The sequence below is a fragment of the Misgurnus anguillicaudatus genome, chromosome 13 (assembly GCF_027580225.2).
Source record: "Misgurnus anguillicaudatus chromosome 13, ASM2758022v2, whole genome shotgun sequence".
In the NCBI taxonomy this organism is placed as follows: Eukaryota; Metazoa; Chordata; class Actinopteri; order Cypriniformes; family Cobitidae; genus Misgurnus; species Misgurnus anguillicaudatus.
The window spans coordinates 32,057,962-32,074,041 of NC_073349.2; the positions used below are offsets into that span (position 1 = coordinate 32,057,962).

The following is a 16,080-nucleotide window of genomic DNA, read 5'->3' on the forward strand; positions in this document are numbered from 1 at the left end:
AAATCATTTAAGGTTAGTACTCGATTTGATGTAATATCGTGATTTAGTATTGGATCTGTCTTTGATTATGTTTTTAGATTTCCAAAAAGCATTTGATAAGGTTAGTCATAATTTCATTTTCAATATATTATGTTTCTTTAACTCTAATCCTTTTTATTGATGCAGTAAAAACACTGTATTTTGGAGGAAATAGCTGTGTAAAACTCACATCTGGAACAACTGCAAAATTTCCTGTCTGCAGAGTAATTAAAGTTGTCCTAAGACAAGAACGGGTACTGGTTTAAGAAACTTTTAAATGTATAAAGACATTTTCAGATATCTTATCAACCCTTCTGAAAATATGGAATCAGACATTTGGTTTCAAAATCATTGAAATTTATTATAAAAAATGCATTTCTACACAACGTTGGACCAACTGTTAGAAGTGTACAAAAATAAAAAGTAAATCTAAAAAAAAAACCACATTACACTTTCATTATTGTTGGAGCTGTTTTTAAGTAAAAACATGTACATGAAAAATTCATAAGAGAACATGAACCCCTAACCCCCCATCAGTGATGATGCATTACACACACAAACACTCTATTCATCGTCATCATCATCATCGTCATCCTCCTCCTCTTCCTCGTCATCCTCTTCTTCCTCATCATCATCGTCATCATCATCGTGGGCTTTTTTAGTAGAACCGGTGGGTCGACCAGGTCCCCTCTTTGAAGCTGCACCCCCAGCACGGTACGCCGCGACATCCTGTGAACGCAACCCATCCGGTTATAAACAAAGCAACGCACACATTAATGTCCACCCAACACAGGTGACTGACCATAACCCCTCACCTTCTCATATTTCTCACGCAGTTTCATGGCCTTCTGCTCATAGGGTGCACGTTCTTTGGTGCCCTGTTTGGACCACAACTCGCCCAATTTCTTTGCGGTCTCTCCGATGGACAGACCGGGATACTCGCTCTTTATTGTCGGTCGTTGCTCAGAGCAGAACACGAAAAATGCAGATCTACAGAAAGAAAAACATTTGCATTACTAAATACATCTTAAAGGAAGAAACACTTCTAACACGTATAAATAAGAGAGTGGCATGCGTTTTAACTTACGGGGGTCGTTTAGGAGCATTGGGGTCTTTCTTTTGTCTGCCCTTCTTGCCAACGCCTTTGGGTGGCACATAAGTCTTCATCTCCTTGTCAAAACGCACTTTATCTGTTTTCGCCATGTCCTCAAACTTGACCTTATCCGATGCACTCAGTGACTGCAAACAACAGAAAACGTCACAAATGAACATAAAACACCACAGCTGATATGCGTGCACGTGTGGACGCCAGCCAGACTCGATCCCTCACCTTCCATCTCTCGGAGCATTTCTTGGAGAACTCGGAGAAGTTGACGGGCACGTCGGGAGTCTTGCGCTTGTGCTCGTCACGGCACGTCTGCACGAAGTATGCGTACGCAGACGTCTTGCCCTTGGGTTTATTCGCGTCTCCTTTCACCATGGTTGCTCAACTAACAACAACAACAAGACTTTACTGATCTGCTGGAAATCAAAGTGTTACAGTAGTAAAAACAAGAACAGAAGCAAGTACTTTAGTTTATTAACACATAAATCGATAAATAAATAACTATAAGACACAACAGAAGTGCAGAATGAGATGTTGAGTATCAGGGTTCCAAATTCCCAGACTAAAAATCTGAATTTCCTGACACATGTCCAGGATGCTGTAACTTTGGATAACGTTTATAAACATTTAGCTTAAGTGCGTGAAATGAATAAACAGCTGTTTAAATTGTAGTCAGCTGAGGTTTGGACCCAGAAATTGTATTCCTTACGTCACAAGTTAACAACTAGATTACATAGTGATAAATGGAAACTAAAATTCACAGCAAACAAACAAAAGTCTCTGATATTCCATAATTTAATAAACAATTCCCTGACTTTTAATGTCTGGAAGGGACCTTTAAACATTCAATAATATTCCAGAAATTCCATGACCCGTGAAAATACAGTATGACTAGACACTAAATGTTAATTAATGTTTACAAAACAAAAGAGAAAGCAATAAGTAGTAAATAATTCGTAATAGCACCGATAAACGTGAATAAATCGCTGTTGTGTTTGTTTGGCGGTTTTCTTTGAACAAAGATCCCGGCCTTTCCTCTTCCCGCCTAATCTTTCCCCTCCCCCATCCCATTCGATCCCGACATACCAGATTTTCCACAAACGCCACAAACTAACTCAACAAACGCGATAAAACAGATCACAAACACTCCCGCTACTACACCGAATCCCCGTTAAACCGTTTAAATGCGCGCGCTCCGGTACTGCACGATACACAAACACGCGACGACTCTCACAAAGCGTTAACAAGCTCAAACTAACGGCCGCAGCCTCACATAAACATCAAATATACGACATGATATTACCGTACACGGCGATGTGATCGAACTCACGACTGAAATGATTTATAAATCTGAGATATTTAAAGTTGTACAGACCTGCTGCTCTTTATCTCCGTCAACCTACGTGAGCGTCTCTCTTGTGTCCTACGTCACTCACGTGACCTCTACTGAGCGTGCGCAGTGCTCACAACAGAACGGTCTGTCCTCCTCGGCAGCTGATTGGTCAATGTTGCTTTGCGTTGCAGAGAAAGACGTCCAATTGGCAGGCGTAGCTGGAGGACTCCGCGACACTGATTGGTGCATTGAAAACCCGAGCCTGTTCGAATGTTAGTAAACTAAACAACTTTATACAATACAAGCAGTCATGTTGAATTATTAATAGTCCAAAATATTCTTCTATTTTTTGTTTACTCATAGAAACATTCTTTTTGGATTTTATGTTAATGACAAGAATTTAATCAATGCAAGCCTTTGTTTAAATCTTCTTTTATTCATCGGAAAGTTTTATATCCATAAATGTAAATGTACAACCCCACTTTAATGTCTTCATACAAAAACTGTATTTATACTTGGACACAATTTGTGACATATTTAATATTCTACTTTAATATGCTTGTAAACCTTTTTCATTCCCTCCCTCCTTTTATTTCTTCCTTTTCATTTTATTATTTATAAATTCCATGTGATATTATATGATGGTTTCTTATGTATGATGTCTTATGTAAATTATTGAACCACACTTTTGTTTTTTTACTTGTTTATTTGTTATTTTAATCTTATATTTCGTACTTTACTGTGTTTTCTGTTCGTCTTGCATATGTATTCGTCAGTTTCCTTTTTGACCCCGACAACAGCAACAAAGAGCTTTTTGAATCTTGAATACGTATGCTTGAGCAGGCCATGGAGCAGGCCTATGTGTAATTTGTCATCCGCTCCATGTGGTGGCGACATAACGCACAAGATGGGCGTCAGTGACGTCACACACGCCCAGAGAAGAAGATGCGCGTTTATCAGCGCGCGTTTGTTTATCTGTGTTGTATTTATATGATCTGACATAAACATCAGTGTTTATTTATATGTCACTCAGAGCGAATCGTGTAAGGTGTTTATGAAAAACAGACATGGAGGAGTTTTTAGAGCACTTCAAAGAGCGCACGAGATCGGTACAACAGTTTATCATCTGTCTGCTAGGGTCATATTTTATACATATACACACATCTATAATGCAGTGTTTATACAGTCATACTTACTGGTAGTGTTAATTCTCTTATCGTGTGTGTGTGTGTCTATTTGTCTTTTATAACGTTATACACATTATATACACTGTAAAAACCGTAGAAATTGCAGCTGGGTTGCCGGTAACTTACAGTAGATTTAAATTTATGTTATTACTGGCAACATTTTGTTCAAAGTTAAATGAATATTAAACATTTACAAGTCTTTGTCTTTACTGAATAAAACTAGAAAAACGGCATCGAGCAAAACATTCTGGGAAACAAAATCTGAAGCAAAAAACAGAAAAAGTTTGATGATGATTTCTGGTTCCCAGAATGCTTTGCATGAGGCTGTTATTGTATAGTTTTATTCTGTAGGGATAGAGACTTGTTGATGTTTGAGGTTTATTCAACTTTGAACAAACTCTTGCCAGTGTATAGCATGGATTTGAATCTGCGGTGATTTACCGGCAACCCAGCTGCAATAACGTTGTAATTTCTACAGATTTTTTTTTACAGTGTTGCTAACTAATCTGCCATATAGATTTGTACTGTTCATTTAACAGTCATCTCTCTCTCTCTCTCTCTCTCTCTCTCTCTCTCTGTTTGTCTATATGTCTGTCTATCCATCTATCTCTCTCTGTCTGTCCATCCATCTATACCTACCTAACGTTACCTATTTTGTGTGTCAGGAGCAGCGCTGGTTGTCTGATGTATATGAAGGTGTGAGACGGCAGCTTTATCCCCTCATCAGCTCATCGATGGGCTTGACTGTGGAGCAGCTGACTCTCGCTGTGCTGTCGAAGGTTCAGAGAGCCGTGGGGTCAGAGGTCACATCTCTACCTGTCAGCTATAGGTCAGCACGTCTTTCTAGGGCTATTTTACACAGAACAGTACGGTTGTGAACAGAACGTGTGTTTATCTCCTGTCAGGTTTGTGTCGCTGTCCGAGTTGACGCGTGAGCAGCACACCGCCTGCTGCAGCAGCCTCAGCTGGAGCTCCGCCCACTACAGAGAACAGGCCAGGAAGGCGGAGCGAGCGCTGCCCAATTACAAAGCCCTGCCACGTGACAACATCCTTTTGATGGGGTACCTGTGTGACGGGCCGGCCGCAGGGGCGAGCGATGGGGTCTGGTGGGTGAGAGACGCTGGAGGCAGTGTGCCATGTGAGGTGAATAAACACCAAGTGTTTTAGGGGTTCAGACTTTATTTGATCATTTGTGTTAAGTGGATAAACAGAAGTTTGTGTTGATGTAGATGTTGAAGTCCTCTCCTCTGTGGCTGGGGAGGTTGATGTTCTTTCCCACGTGGAACTACATCCCCCAGAATGCACCTGCAGGAGGAGGGACAGCTGCGGGCTATTTGGAGCTGATTGACCCTCCGGTCTGCGTGACCCCTGAACCTATGACCTTTGACCCTGGAGGATCCCTGACTGAGGCTATGGGTGTGAAGAGAGCAGCTGAACTTCTGGGGCAGAGGTTTGACTCTTCTCACTGTTTCTCATCCGTGTGTGTTTGTAAAAGCATGTTGTTGACGCATCTCAGCCTGTCATTTATCGCAGACAACAGTTTCTCATTGTCTAGTGTGTGTGGATACTGGAGACACATTTACAGGGGATAATAAAGAGATTCAAAGGCCAAACACTCAGTGTTCCAGAGGATTTAATAACAAAAGTTTAAAGCTTGTATTAGTGGTGAATCACTGAGTCTACTTGAATCATGTTTTCAACACTTAGAGTAAGGACAGTTTGAATGTTGTTGGATGAATTGATCTCTCTCTGGTCTCAGGTGTGATGTTCAGGTGTGTGTCAGTGGACAGGTGAGGGCCATCTCTCCTCTGCTGCTGATCTCTGCTAGAAGATTCTTCTGCCTCATTCTCAGTGAAGAAGATTCTTCAGTTCCTGTGCTCATCACAGTGAGAGTTATTGTGTGTGTGTGTGTGTGTGTGTGTGTGTGTGTGTGTGTGTGTGTGTGTGTGTGTGTTTTATTTAAATGGGTCACAGTGTGAAAATATGACGTTTTACAATGTTTAAGGACTATAATTGGGTCCCGAGTGCTTCTATCAACCTAGAACATGTTGTGTTTGTCTCTTAGGAGGTCAAACATCAGTACTGGCGGCAGACTGTTTGTGTGGGACAGTATATTTGCATATCCGCAGTGCGGGTGTGTTCGCTGCGAGGGTGGGCGGAGAATTCTGTGCTGTCAGTCACTGCTCAGTCCCGCCTCCATCCACATGTGCAGCTGCAGGAGAACACAGAAGATCTAGAGACTCATCTGATGGACACAGATTCACAGACACACACAGACTCGCACTCACCTGACGCACACGTGACCTCACACGCACCTGACGCACACGTGACCTCACACACACCTGACGCACACGTGACTTCACATGCACCCGACGCACACGTGACCTCACACGCACCTGACACACACGTGACCTCACACGCACCCAACACACACGTGACTTCACACGCACCAGACACACACGTGACCTCAGCATCATGCTCTGCCACTCCAGTTAGAACCAAACACTCCACTATCATCAGCTACAAGGTGAGACACTTTCTGTGTATCTCTGTTTTTTGTCTTTGCGTTAGCTAAATCTTAATATATATAATTTATTTATTTTGGTTTTGTTACTTTTTGTTAAAGGTCATATATTAAAAAACATGCATTTATTAAAAAAAGATGCACACATCTTCTATCCAGTATTTTGCCTTTTAATAAAAACTCATATTTAATATTTTAATATTTTAAAAACAATTCCAGTTTAACATTGCACGAGCTAAATGTTAATAGTTAAAGAATGAACATTGCACCAAAATGTGCAAGTGTAAATAATCAACACATGTTTTAGCACAGCACTTACTGTAATGCTGAGCTCTTTAACTTCTTTTGATTATAAATCTTTAACTTTCATAAATTGTTATATTTCAAGTATTCACAACATATAGTCAGTCTTCTCCTAATGACTTAAATTGCACCTCATGTTTTATTTTTTAATATTTTAAAGATATGTAGACTAAACCAGCTTTCCATTGTACACTACATTCTGACCCGACTGTCGGTGTTCGCCCCCTAGTGGCAGTCGTAATGTGAAATTTCAGTTTAATTGTAAATCCATGTCAACATAGGAGAGAAGTTCATTCCAGCCCAAGAGCCTTTAATCTATGAATATATTTAATTTACTTACCAATAATCAATCGTTTTGAAAGGATTCAAGTGTTACTGATAAAGTTAAGCAAAAAAGGATTCATTATTTTCACCTGGCACACAGTGTTTTGATTGGAAATACACTGAAATACATCACTTCCAGTCAGCGTCTCACATGCGGCATAGTCATACAAGTTTAGTTTTTAATCAAATCTCAAATTGAATCGGATAAGGACACCCCTGAAGATTATTGGCACCTCATGCAGCCTCTTTGCAACTCTTCTTCCGGTTTAATCAAACAAAACCTTAGTAAATGTAGTAAACACTATGTGACATTTGACCTGTGCTGTGACCCTGTTACTGTTGTAATGAACTGTGTTTGATTAACAGGGATTGGTCACAAAGGTCTTGAATGCAGAGGCGGGGCTTTATGAGATTGATGGGAAGGTGGGTCTTTGTCTGGCCTATCAGCCGGTTCAGAAATGTGGCGGTGGCCTGAGACCAGGGACAGAGATTCAGGTCAGTGTGATGTCATTAGCATCAACTTTTCGGATAATTTTGCTAATTTCTGCTGATCAGACATTTTAGATTTGATCTCACACTTCAGATCTTCCAGTAAGTATTTCAGCACCTTTAAAAAATAGCGAGGTGACCTCCAAAGAAGACAACTGTGTGTGTTTTTGAACATCACTGCTCTCTCTCTCTCTCTCTCTCTCTCTCTTCAGCTGCACAACATCCATTTCCTGTATCGCCCGTCCCCATTCGCAGCAGATGTGGTTCTGTGTGCGTGTTTGCGCTCCAGTGTGCAGGTTACCGCCTTCAGTCCTCTGAGTTCAGGGTTTGAGACAGCGGGCACACAAAGTTCACTGCAGCGCCACCTGCTGGAGAAGAATCTGGGAGCGTCGCAGTATCTTTGGCTCTGCTATTGTCAGGGCGTCATCAAAGAGAGGTCAGCAGTAACACATCACAATATCACCCACACATGACAATCATTTACTTCATCTGATGTCTTCAAAAACTCAAACAACTTTCTTCATCATTTAATAATCATCTAATAAATCTTAGCATAGCAGCAAAACATGATGACTCCATTTAAACCCAAGAGTGGAAAAACACCATCACAAGTGTTATCAATGATATAGTTTAATTTATACGCTGCAGTATCAGCCTATATTCATTGAGAGTAAAGCAATGAAGTGTGTGTTGTCAGGTTGTGTCCACGCTGGGTGAGAGAGGAGCGTGTGTGTGTCGTGGCTGGACGACTGTTGGACTGCGTGTGTGACACTGAACCAAAGACAAACAGAAAGAGAGACATTTACAGAGAGATGCTACAGGAAGCACACCAGTGCCCTGTAACCACGGTAACGCAAACCAGTACCCTGACAACACACACACACACACACCAGTATCATGTAAACACGGGAACACACAACATTACCATGAAACCACAGCAACAAACTAGCAAGTGTCTTGTAACCATGGTAACACACCCCAAAATTATTGTAATACACACACTCACAACTGCCATGTTACCACTGTAACACACACCAGTACCCTGTAACCACAGTAACACACACACACCAGTGTCCTGTAACCACGGTAACAAACACACTTCTTGTAGCCATGGTGACGCACAGACAAGTACTGTAACACACTGTAACACAATGTACAATGTGTTTCCTGTTAATGCAGGCTGTTGTTTATTGGTAATCCTCTGTCTGTCTGTCTGTCTGTCTGTCTGTCAGTATTATGTGTCCTGGCCGTCTGTGGTGTTGTGGTCAGTGAGACAGCTCTGTGATTGGATGAGCAGTGAGGTCTGGGCGTCTCTCTCTCTGTCATCTCTTCTGCCACCGGCGGCCACTCACATGACAGGTGTAGAGCTGAACGCATTGCTGGCGTGGTCCGCTGACACCGTCTCTCTCACTAAAGCTCATTCACAACCACTTCTGTTAGTGGGAGTTCTGGAGCTGAGCTCAGTCCACGGCACACTACAGCTCAGAGATCAGACACAAACACTTAACTGTGTGTGTGTAGAGACTGACCAATCAGGAGCCAGAACCACTAACATCAGCACAGCCTGGCTGGGTAAACACACACACACACACACACACACACACATCACTGCTGTTTGTGTCGTGTCTAATGTCAGAAAGGTTTTTTTTTTATAAAATTTGATAATTCTGGATTTATATTCTAATTGTGAAGAATAACTTTTTACTTTCCTGTAACTATGAATTTATTAGTAATGTCTATTCGCATTAATGATTTTACCCTGGTAAAGCTGACAGGGAAGAGAGATACATTCATCACATTGACTTTCATTTGTATGTGTGTGTGTGTGTGTGTGTGTTTAGGTTGTCTAGTGTGTTTGCGGCGCTGTACTTTAGTAATGGAGAGATTCATGAAGACACATTTCCCCTCCTGGAAACACCTCGACCAGCCGAGCTACATCACACACAAACACTGCAGGTAAACGCAAATACACACACACACACACACATGCTCTCTGGTTAAATGACTGCCATACATCACATATGACCCTTCGCTAAGCCCTGCCCTCCTTACTGTTGCTACGCCTGTCAAGTTCAACACAGTTTGTATGCACAGGTGTCAGACATTCCCAAGGAGATAATTAGTCATTTTTGTCAAACAGGTGAAATATCTGAGAGAGCGAGACAAAAGGGACCTCAGTATGCATTCGAGGGATACATCCATGACATAATATGCAACCAATTACAAATAATTTATTCAAAATTGAAGCTATAGGTCCCAGCGCAAGCAGCAACCTCCTTATACGCTGACCATTTAAATGGAAAACACAGAAAAAACAGCTTTGTTTATTCACAGCAGGGTCAGTGACATCTGTGAAAATAATCTAATAATTATAAATCAGCTTATTCATAAGTCATGTGAAATAAACACAAGACATCAGTCTGAGCACTTTGCAATGATAACATTCTCCCACTTATATTTAGCGCACCAGGCTGCTGCTCACACGTCATTGGTGTAATCTATGCCTTGGATTTGGGTACTCGGGGGTAACGTTAGGCCGTCCATTAACAAAATGCCAAAATAAGTATGTCAGTCAGCCTCCTCCGTCTTGCCTTTAATCCTCTTAATTTATGTCGGCATGTTTACCATGTCGACTGCTTGACAGACCTCCACTGACTAGTTACGGTTCCTAAATTACGATTGGCCTGTGGCAGTTTTTGGGCGTCCGGTCAATTGAAGAATACAACACAATTTTATATTCTCAGCCTTAATAACATGACAAACACTTAGATTATCTGTGTGTGTGCGTTTGTGTGTTCCAGGGTTTATCTTCAGTTCTGTGTCGGTGATCTGATCATAATCAGTCCATCTGCTGCCATGAGCATCAGTCTAATGGAAAAGAAGAGAGATCAGACACACAGACGAGAAGATGGAGAGATATCTAACAGAAGAGAAGCTGTTAAGAGAGGCAGAGATGATGATGATGATGATGCTCAGTCATCGAAACGACCTCTGACCTCGTGTGTGAGTCTGATCTTCAGACTTCAGTCTAAACAGGGTGTGATGTTCAGGAACTCTTCAGTATCTGACACACGGTCACACTCACACAGACTTCAGCTCAGTTTTACGGCCAGAGTCACGAGTCTGGGAGACGTTCAGTGCTGGAACATCGATCCAAAGAACCGGAGGATGCAGGAAAGAGAGACTGATGGACAGAATACAGAGGTCAGATATTTCCAGCTGTGATCTGATGCTGGTCTGATAATGCTGATGTTTTACTGTAATAATCTGTGTTACAGATGGAAATGCACTTCGTAGATGTTTGTGTTCGCTGGTTCCCTATTCTGCATCCTGGATCTCTTTACAGATTAATTGCACTCAACACAAAGGTAACACACACACACACATTTCACAAAGACACACCTTTGTTTCCTGTAAGTGACATAGGCCAATCAGATTTGAGATTTTAAAACCATTTTTCCCATTCTGTTTCTCAGGATGTGAGTGTGTTGAAAGCCGAGAGCATTTCAGTGAAAGGCGGAGTCAAACTGCTCAGTAACCCCGCCCTTCTAATAAACAACCAGTGGAAAATACACACACTCACAGACACACAGGTGCACACACAAACTCCCTCACAAACATGTGTACATACATACACACACAGATGTTTATTGTTTGTGAAAATTGATGTGTTTTGTGTTATTAGTCAGATGTTCCTGCAGTCATGACGGTATCTGAAGTTCTGCACTCCAGGTACAAAACAACCTTTTATTAGTATTTATAGGCTTTATGTCCAGCTGCACTACTTCCTGAACTTCAGCCAGCTCCTTGTTTCCTGTCTGTCATTATTGGACAAACTGATTAATCCAGGTGTGCCTGATTATTGTTGTTGTGACTACTGAGGTCAGGGACACCTGGATTAATCAGTTTGTCCAATAATGGCAGACAGGAAACAAGGAGCTGGCTGAAGTTCAGGAAGTAGTGCAGCTGGGCATAAAGCCTATTATATAAGATGGTTTTGTTATCTCTCTAAGAACAGTAAAGTGACTACATTACACTAACATTGTTTTATTTTGATTTTACAGCTCCGCCCCTGAGATCGTCTCTTTTTATGGCGTTATTTCTCAGCGAATCACATTACAAGAAGACACAGGAACAAAACCCAGTGTCCAATCAGTGACTGTGTCTAAAGGTGTGGTCCAGTCTCATATATGTCATTTACATTTTAAACTTAAAACAGAATAGGGTACAAAAATATTTCCACATGCCGTACATTTATTGTTACTCATTTTATGCCCCGCCTGTGTGAAACGCATCCTTTTTTATTATTCTTAAAAGTTTAATGATTGGCCGAATAACTCAAACGTGTGATGTTTATGTTACGGCCCTTATCAAAGCACAACATGTTGGTGGCGGCGGCAACAATACCACAGGGAGAATCAAAGTTACCCCTTCTTTCTTTACATTTGTGTGGTTTTATGCAAATCTTCCCACACAGTGAGGTAGATATGTGGGGCCGTGTTTAAGAAAGGTGTTCACTTTTAGAAAGAATATCTCTTTAGGTTTGAGACTTCAATCTTTGTGACTTTACAGATCTATTTCACAAAGAGCTTTTAACACTCCAAAGACAAAAGAAAACATTACATTCATTCAATGGTACCAATCAGAGATAAAGTTAGAAGTGACCAAACACATCAACGTTTTTCCTATTTAAGACGAGTAGTTATACGAGCAAGTTTGGTGGTACAAAATAAAACGTAGCGCTTTTCTAAGTGGATTTAAAAGAGGAACTATATTGTATGGCGTAATAGCACTTTTGGGAGTACTTCAACTCACCTGAAAAGTCCGTTCCCCTTCTCACTCTCATAATGGGAGAGGGAGGGTGTTACTGCGCCGAGTCAAAGTACTCCCAAAAGTGCTATTACGCCATAAAATATAGTTCCTCTTTTAAATCCGCTTAGAAAAGCGCTACGTTTTATTTTGTACCACCAAACTTGCTCGTATAACTACTCGTCTTAAATAGGAAAAACGTTGATGTGTTTGGTCACTTCTAACTTTATCTCTAAATGGTACCATTGAATGAATGGGGCTAAGCTAAATGCTATCGTAGCGTCGCAGCGTGCTCCAGCGCTTACGTGCACGCACACAGATGATAGAGGGATGTATCAATAATTCTTAGTTAAGGTAATAACATAGTTTAATATTGAAAATGAGTAGACTATTCCTTTAATGGACACCAATGCTTAACAGTTTTAATGCAGTTTAAAATTGCGGTTTCAACTGCGTTTCAGGGCGATTTGTGAGACCTATCAGATTTAAAAAATAAATATGAAGACTAGATATTATTTTATTTTAGAAAATATGACACATTGATGCAGATTAAACTACCCAACACTATATATAACATTTGTATATTTCTAAGGTTGGTAAAATGCAACAATATTTCAGCAAATTATATTAATTCACATCACTAAAAAAATATTTCTAATAATAAAACAGTAACAAGGACCTTTCATTATATGCAAAATATACACTTTTATTTAACTACAGTCCTGAATGTTTATTTCAAAATACCCAGACGTCACAGGCGCGCATTGAATCTTGGGATAGACAAGGCTGTGAAGGATCTGTCTTTGGAGGCTGCATGTGAAGGAGCCTTTGAAATGAGACAGCCTTCGTTGCGGCCCGGTGACATCATTAACCTTCAGATACGGCATTCGTAGGACACAACCCCTGAAATGTGATGCACCCGTTGTGTAGCATACTCACCACTTCCTGGTTTTGTGACTCCACCTAGGAGGGGGCGGGACAATACTGTCCATCATTTATTTATTCAGGTCATATCATAATTCCATATGGGGGAAAGTAATGTAATGTTTTGTCTGAGGTTGTGACATATTCCTCCTACCACTTCCCCTTGATGCCCATGTGTGGAAGTTCTCCAGATTTACATTCATTCATTAAACGTTTATCATTTTTATGTGGTAATATCATATCCTAAATAATGTGTTAATATATCCAGACTCGAGCGTGGAGGAGGGTCTGAAGGTCCGTTTGACGGTTCAGGATCCTGAAGCTTCAGGTCAGATGATTCAGGTGTATGTGGATTTGTCTTGTTGTCCGTACACACCTGGACTTCTGCCGGGAGCGTCGCTTCTACTCAATGACTTTCAGCGCAAAGTCTCCAAGTGAGTCTGTTAGGATTTGATTCATTCATTTCATTGATGATGACTCTTCTGTGACTCATGAATCTTTGTGTTTTCAGAGCGTGTAACGTGTACTGCCGCTCTCTGCCCATCAGTTGTGTGAGCGTGACTGGTCTGGGGTCAGTCGGTTCAGGGTAAGATCTGCTGCTCTTCTGATAAATTCATCTGGACAAAAGCATCTGATCATTGATTTACTGTAAACATTATTTATAGCATTTAATGATCTCACGTTTATGTCCAGAGTAAAACTGTGTTTATGATAAATGCTGTGTGTCTGTAGGTCAGGTGGGTCACAGTCTCCTCCTCCCATGATGCTCCTCGGTGATTGGGCATCAGGTGGGACACAGCAGTGCATTGTGGGTCAGGTTAAAGGTCACGTGGTGTGTGTGTTGTCTCTGAGACTGCAGTGGATGTGTTCTCTGTGTGGCAGTATCTTCAGACAGGTAATGACATCATCATCATCATCATCATCACGTGTGTGTTTTATAGACATGTTTGCTCTATTGATGATTGTTTTAGTGAATGAGTTTATGATGTATTTTGTTTGTGTTTTGTCTTTCTAGGGTTCCTGTAGCAGATCATCGTGTGATTGTGTCAGTGCTGTGTTTCAGGCTGAGGCTAAGTGAGTTTGACACATCAGCATTTATTCATCATCAGTTATCAATAATAATAATTATTTTTATTACTCGAGTGGTTTGTCTGTTTTCAGTTTTTGAGTGGTTATATTTTGACTATTAGAACTTGTTTCGTTGTGTGTTTGTGTGTTCAGGGTTGTGGTGGAGGACGGTTCAGGTGAAGCTCAGGTCTGGTTTTCGTCTGACACTATCTGTGAGCTGCTGATGTTGGATGCAGGTCAGTGGGAGGGGCTTCAGAGACACGTCAGGGTCAAAGGTTACGTCAGGGTGTACACACGCGGGCACAACATGATGAGTGTTTGAACTGTAGAAATATTAACAGCAGAAAGATTCATTTCATCTCTTCATGCAGCATGTGTTTGTTTGTTTGTTTGTTTGTGTGTTGTGTGTGTGTGTGTGTTGTGTGTGTGTGTGTGTGTGTGCAGATGTGTGATGTAGATCCTGAGGATTCACTCGTTCAGTATTTGTGCTGTTTGTGCTCCAGTAACACAGTGTGTCGACAAATCAACCTCACCTGCCGACAGCGAGCACAGAGAACAGGTAAAAAACACACAACACAACAACACACTATAGCTACATTTACACGCATCCAAATAATCTGTTTGTAATCGTATTAATGGCTCAATCATATTGGAAAGTCGTCATGTAAATACTTTAATCAATACGATTGAGGTCGATCGGATGCAAATTTTGATCGTATGTTGGTGTAGTCTGATCTGTTATCCGATCATCAGGAGAAAAGTACGCATGTAAACGCGTGCATCATAGTATTTTCTCGATCAGATGCAAAAAATATCTTGTGCATATGCGCTGAAGAATTGTGCTTTTTTTGAATTGAAGTTTTTTATTCATCTCTTATATCACACGATTCACATCAGAGAAACATGCAACAGCAAGGCAATGGCAACACACATTATTAAGGTAATGGGGTCACACGCTGTACATTCAGCAGCGTTTATGTCTTTCATAACATTACATAAATATAATCTATATATCTGAAAACGTCTTAAGAACAACTTTCCCCAAATTAACTTTGAGTTTGCACATTTATCCTGAGATAAAGCATCAACTCGATAGGAGATGCTGTGTGCTGCGTTGCCAAGTCCTCTGCTTCTTTTAGTTCAGATTTGGGCTACTTTAAAACGGTGTCAGCGAGTTTTCTGCGGGATAAAGATGAAAGGATTTTGTTTATTAGTTATTGGTATTTGGGCTGTGAATAGTTATTGTGATGCTTTTGGGCTAGTTTTGAATGTCCATTGGGGCTGGTTTTGAAATGTGAATCTGGCAACCCTGGCTGTTTGCGTGTGCAGATGTTTGGTTCAGATTATATGTAATGTACATTTAAACAAACATTTTAATCAGATTGCAATGTTAAGGGTGCATGTAAACTGTATTGTCGTAACCTTCAATCAGATTAAATTCAGTCAGATTGACAACATTTTGTGTATGTAAACATAGCTAATGTACCCTGAGTCATCATCCTCCTCCTTTATTGTGTGTGTGTTTTGTGTGTGTTTTGTGTTTCAGGAAAATCCCAGCTGAGGAAAGTGTGTCGAGGTCTCACTGAATTTATCAGCAAATTCCCACCAGCTCTTCAACTACACTGCCTTCAGATACACACAGACACACACTAATACACACAGACACACACTGATACACACAGACACAATTAATGATACACACACAGTGCTATACTTCAAAGGTGAAATGCTAAATTAAATAGATGTAATGTGTGTCAAATATAAAGTAGATCATGACTCTTGTTTGTGTAAAAATCTTTTAATAGTGATTTGTATATTCTATTGAAAGATATTTTCTATTGAAAGATATTTTCTGCTTCTGAGAGTTTTTTGCACATGTAAATAGTTTGAATTGTTTCTGATAAAAGAATCATTGTGAGTCGAATTTTATGAAAAGCTATTTTTCTAAATTGTTTTTATTTTTTAGACTGAAATAAAGTGAAATTTGTTCTCATTT

The 16,080-nt window shown here is 40.6% G+C and overlaps 2 protein-coding genes across 3 annotated transcripts; one reads left to right on the top strand and one right to left on the bottom strand.

Annotated features, from left to right (window-relative positions):
- Positions 1–353: 353 nt before the first annotated feature.
- Positions 354–2,653, bottom strand: hmgb2b (high mobility group box 2b). Of its 2 annotated transcripts, none has more exons than XM_055189110.2 (5): positions 2,499–2,653; positions 1,349–1,508; positions 1,106–1,257; positions 834–1,008; positions 354–747 (listed from the first exon to the last, which is right to left on the bottom strand). In XM_055189110.2, the coding sequence occupies exons 2-5, from the start codon at positions 1,496–1,498 to the stop codon at positions 583–585; spliced, it is 642 nt and encodes a 213-aa protein (XP_055045085.1). In that variant the 5' UTR covers positions 1,499–1,508; positions 2,499–2,653; the 3' UTR covers positions 354–582. The 2 variants fall into 2 exon arrangements, with proteins under 2 accessions (XP_055045085.1, XP_055045086.1); XM_055189111.2 differs by having other exon boundaries at positions 2,427–2,515.
- A 708-nt stretch (positions 2,654–3,361) lies between these two features.
- Positions 3,362–16,077, top strand: ctc1 (CTS telomere maintenance complex component 1). Its single transcript, XM_073875646.1, has 23 exons — positions 3,362–3,565; positions 4,309–4,472; positions 4,549–4,786; positions 4,873–5,093; positions 5,403–5,529; positions 5,709–6,170; positions 7,161–7,289; positions 7,496–7,719; positions 7,981–8,131; positions 8,516–8,855; positions 9,125–9,239; positions 10,085–10,487; positions 10,562–10,651; positions 10,760–10,876; positions 10,969–11,015; positions 11,348–11,454; positions 13,285–13,450; positions 13,528–13,602; positions 13,749–13,911; positions 14,032–14,090; positions 14,238–14,393; positions 14,528–14,643; positions 15,631–16,077. Exons 1-23 carry the CDS (start codon positions 3,524–3,526, stop codon positions 15,735–15,737), a joined length of 3,819 nt encoding a protein of 1,272 aa, XP_073731747.1. The 5' UTR covers positions 3,362–3,523; the 3' UTR covers positions 15,738–16,077.
- Positions 16,078–16,080: the final 3 nt, after the last annotated feature.

Coding starts and splice junctions, on each gene's coding strand:
- hmgb2b (XM_055189110.2), bottom strand. CDS start 1,498: ATGGTGAAAGGAGACGCGAATAAACCCAAGGGCAAGACGTCTGCGTAC. Junction 1,258..1,348: donor AATGCTCCGAGAGATGGAAG/GTGAGGGATCGA, acceptor TGTTGTTTGCAG/TCACTGAGTGCATCGGATAA. Junction 1,009..1,105: donor AATGCTCCTAAACGACCCCC/GTAAGTTAAAAC, acceptor TTCTTTCTGTAG/ATCTGCATTTTTCGTGTTCT.
- ctc1 (XM_073875646.1), top strand. CDS start 3,524: ATGGAGGAGTTTTTAGAGCACTTCAAAGAGCGCACGAGATCG. Junction 4,787..4,872: donor GAGGCAGTGTGCCATGTGAG/GTGAATAAACAC, acceptor GTGTTGATGTAG/ATGTTGAAGTCCTCTCCTCT. Junction 7,720..7,980: donor CAGGGCGTCATCAAAGAGAG/GTCAGCAGTAAC, acceptor GTGTGTTGTCAG/GTTGTGTCCACGCTGGGTGA.